This window comes from Sipha flava, unplaced genomic scaffold, assembly GCF_003268045.1.
Source record: "Sipha flava isolate LNK unplaced genomic scaffold, YSA_version1 52191_pilon_pilon, whole genome shotgun sequence".
NCBI lineage: Eukaryota > Metazoa > Arthropoda > Insecta > Hemiptera > Aphididae > Sipha > Sipha flava.
In genome coordinates, this window is record NW_020273476.1 from 1 (window position 1) to 4,320 (window position 4,320).

The 4,320-nt window shown below is 31.1% G+C and overlaps 1 protein-coding gene across 1 annotated transcript; it reads right to left on the bottom strand.

The window, feature by feature from the left end:
• Window positions 1–2,110: 2,110 nt before the first annotated feature.
• Window positions 2,111–3,837, bottom strand: LOC112690800 (zinc finger MYM-type protein 1-like). The gene is made up of 4 exons (XM_025564892.1): window positions 3,687–3,837; window positions 3,141–3,228; window positions 2,858–3,030; window positions 2,111–2,763 (listed from the first exon to the last, which is right to left on the bottom strand). Exons 1-4 carry the CDS (start codon window positions 3,835–3,837, stop codon window positions 2,111–2,113), a joined length of 1,065 nt encoding a protein of 354 aa, XP_025420677.1.
• Window positions 3,838–4,320: the final 483 nt, after the last annotated feature.

The following is a 4,320-nucleotide window of genomic DNA, read 5'->3' on the forward strand; positions in this document are numbered from 1 at the left end:
TGGGTAGTAGTTAAAACTGTACAAGGACGAAAATCTTTACTAAAAAAACCAATTTTTCTTTGAAAAAATATACATTAAAGTAGAATGCAATTAAATTTAAATTTCATTAAGTATCTAATTTTAACTTTGTGAGTCAACACAAAAATTCTTATAAATTCAATGAACCATAAAATTAATATTATACTTAATATTAATATTATCCTGTCACTCCTTACGTCATTACTAAATAAAGGTCAATTGTAATTCCATATATCATAGTAAGTACATCAAATTGTGTACCATTTCATTTCATATTCTTAGCTAATTACCTAATTATCGATTTCATGCGACAATATTATTCCTAAGTTATTATTATAATTGTAATTAACTGCAATTTTTATAATTGTATTTTATGTTTACCTGTTAGCCGAATAGCTAACAACCACATCTCTAAATATTAAAATAAGAAACTTTCTATTGTAATGCTTATCTATATTATAATTAACTATCTTCGATATTTTTATTTTCATCTTAATAATTGTGTTTATTTTTCTTATCTTGTTATGTTTTTATATATTATTATATATATATATATTATATATTATATATTTTTATATATTGTGAAATTTAACATTATTTTAATTGTTGAACTGTTATAGTTTATACTAAAAGTTCTAAAAAAAAAAAAAAAAATATTATACTTATTTATTTACCTTTGAGTACAAGCATTTCAATATTGTCATTTTCTAAAGATTCAACACTGACTTGAACGGTTCTTTCTGTTTTATTATAATCTTTAAGCAAAAAATTAAAAAAAATATCTAGGTATTATAGTATATGAATACTAAACATGTATATTTGAATTATTAGTTGATTTATTTACCATTGAATGCAATTTGTTTGGGGATAGGTACTGAGTTATCCAAGGTGTCTAAGTCATGCTTCTTTGTAATTTTTATACTTTTCATATTGAAGAATGATTTAATATTTAAACACTTTTGTTTTGACTTAACACTTTTACACGATTGAGTATGACGCAACCAATTTGTAGAATTCATTCCAAGTTGTTTTTTGCCACACACGCATACAAAATTTTATGGCGAAGACATGGCGAAATAAAAGTTAGTTACTTAGTTAACATATTTTTACAAGTCACTTTAACAAAACTCACAAATACACTGGGCCACTGCTGTTTTGTTCATGTGTTATGTCCACGTCTGTAATTAACACGAACACGAAAAACGGAATAAAAACATAACTTACAAATCCACTAACGCGTAACGACTATTAACAAACTTCTATTTAAAGTCTAAAATCTAAATGTCTAATACCATTGATTATAGAATAGATAGATAGTCAACGCAATGTTAATATTTGGCGACTACTCGTAAGATGCAACCGTTATGGAGCGCTGGCGTCGCTGTGATGCAAGGAGGTGGTACCTCTCTCATAGGTAGATGAGCGACGAACGCGGTGGGAGCTAGATGCAAGGTGGTGGTACCTCTATCATAGATAGTCATGAAGACGGGAAGGCAATCACGTGGGGTCGGCGAAAAATACCGTCTTTCTATTTATAGAATTATTTTTCATGTATAATGAAAAATTGAAGTACCAATATATTTATTCCCTGACCACAATGGCGCAATGCAATACTGAGTTATGAGCACCCGTGGCCCGCCCCGCCCAGTGCGGCAGCGCTCGACGTTCGTTCTGTATTTATCTATACAGATTGTAAAATAATTATTTTTTCTATTATACAACGCATTCTATCGGCAGCTAGAACAAACATAATTTTAGTAGCCTAATATCTCTATACCATGGACTATCTATCTATTCTATAATCAATGATAATATGATAGGCGAAATATATAATTTGAGAGCCAAGATAAGGACATGGTGGATTATATCCATAATTATAATATATTATATTTTATATGTCAATGCATTAAACATTGAAATAAAGGCTCTGGGGGGGGGATCTATCCCCATCATCCCCCCCATAACTACGCCACTGTTACTAATATACACGCTAAGTGACGCAAACAGTTTTGTTGCAACGTCCATTGTTATAGTATTATTCTGTAGACTTAAGCTTGTTTTATTTATAGCTCCCAGAAGGTCATTCCATGTCTCAGTTAGGATAATGGTCTCCAATTTTTCCATTTTTTTTGCCAATACTTTTTGCCTCGTTTCTCGTTTCTGCTGATTGATCAGTGTTTTTAGCAATTAATAATAAAGCTTCAAAAATATGATCATAAGCATTATGTAAAGCATTAATAGCACCAGCGCGTGCAGACCATCTGGTTTCAGATAAGCTTTTCAGAACTTTTTGTCCGCCTAAACATTCTTTTAATATCTTCCATCGATTGTTTGAACTCGAAAAAAAATTGAACAATTTCTGGACGAATTGAAAGTATGCTACTGCTTCTGAAACACATCCAACCGCTTGGGCACCTACTAGATTCAACGAATGTGTTGCACATGGGACGAAAATTGCAAATTTCCATTGCTCTTTAATTCTTGCCTGTAGACCAGAATAATTTCCTGCCATATTTGCGGCGTTGTCGTAACTCTGCTCACGACAATTTTTTATTGGAATTTTAAGGTTTTCCAAAAAGTTTAAAACCGTATCTGCCATGTATTGCGCTTTATGCTCTTCGATAGGCAAAAATAGCAAAAATCTCTCAATAGGCTTTCCGTCTTTAACAAACCGTACAATAAAATTGAGTTGGTCTACATGAGACAGGTCTAGTGTGGAATCGACGCTTATTGAGTAGTATTTTGCTGCATTTATTTCACTAATAATCGTTGTTAACACTTTTTTTCCCTATTATATTAATAAATTCGTTGCAAATATTTGCAGACAAATATGATGTACTTCCTTTTCCACGATTTCCGTAGTTTTGTATATGATCAGTTAGAAAAGGGTGAAACTCGCTTATTAATTCTAAGCATCCCAAATAATTACCGTTATTTTGAGAACCCAACATTTCATCATCACCACGAAATCCAAGTCCTCTTGAAGCCAAAAACTTCACCACAGCAACAATCCTTTTGAGTACATTCTTCCAATAATTGATTTCAGCATTGTATTGGGAAATTAATCCATATCCACTCGAGCAATAGTTTTGCTTCTTGAGACATACTTCATCATTAATTACCTGTGTAGTGAACTATTCTCAAGCTCCATTAAAAAGTTACTAATATGCTTCCAATCTTTGTATCCATTAGAAGAACTCAAACTGTTGCCTATAATAATAGTATAATTAAAAATACGACAGCAATAACAATATACAGCTTTCTTCAACGGCGAATATATGAGCCAACTTCTTTCTACACACTCTCCATTCGTCAATTTGCGGGTGAAAACATTTCTAGTCAAGCTTCTATTTTTTGTTTTACCACTTACATCTGAAAAACTTGTAAAAGTTTCAGAAAAGTCACTATTTTTATTCTGGAAAAACTCTGGTCCTTTGAGTATTCAAATATCTCGTTTTTCTTCAGTTAAAATATCATCACAGTAAGTACCAAGGTCGTGAGATATATTTTCTATAATATGTGTGTTTGTTAAATCGCAGTTGCTTAAGCTGGAAGTTTTAAACTCTAATGTGTTAAGGCTGTCGTTAAATTAGGAGCTGATGAACTCAAAACACTAGTTGTATCATTAAAAGTGGGTCCAATTTCTGGACTTTCAAATTTAGAAGTACCTTGAAATGACGAGGTTGAAAACTCGGTCTGCCTATTAGTTTCTTCGAGTGTAAAAAATGAAGTAAGCTTAGGTAGTTTGCTAATATTTTCTTTTTGAATCGCAAGTCTTTTTCTTTTTTCTGAACCACTCAAATATGTCCTTTTTGACATAATTAAATGAGAATGCAACTCTATTACAGACACTAATAAAATTTTACATTTTATATTTTTATTATAGTTAAATAAACGAAACGAAGCGGACGAACGGCGCACTTGTACTGACTGTCAGTTTTATTGTGTATTTACTGAAAATGTTTAAAATCGAATTCCTATTAAATTCACTGCTTTGACATAATTAAGATAAATAATCCAGTACATAATACGGGCAGGCAGAAACTGATATAAATTATTAAAGAAAACCCGGTTTAGATAATGGGATAAGAAATATAAGATATCAAATGTACCTAATTGCACACAATTATTAAGTATTATTTATTTAACATTTTAACATTGCCATTTACCTAGCTTTCAATATATATGCGTATATATATATTTAATCAATGTAAACTAAAAACGCGTGCGTACGATATGCGTCCATGTGAAATGTGCAAATTTTTTTTCTAGAATTTAGAATTATTTTTTTATAGATGGTCG

Coding starts and splice junctions, on each gene's coding strand:
- LOC112690800 (XM_025564892.1), bottom strand. CDS start 3,837: ATGTCAAAAAGGACATATTTGAGTGGTTCAGAAAAAAGAAAAAGACTT. Junction 3,031..3,140: donor GAGAATAGTTCACTACACAG/GTAATTAATGAT, acceptor TGTACTCAAAAG/GATTGTTGCTGTGGTGAAGT. Junction 2,764..2,857: donor CGGAAATCGTGGAAAAGGAA/GTACATCATATT, acceptor AAATAAATGCAG/CAAAATACTACTCAATAAGC.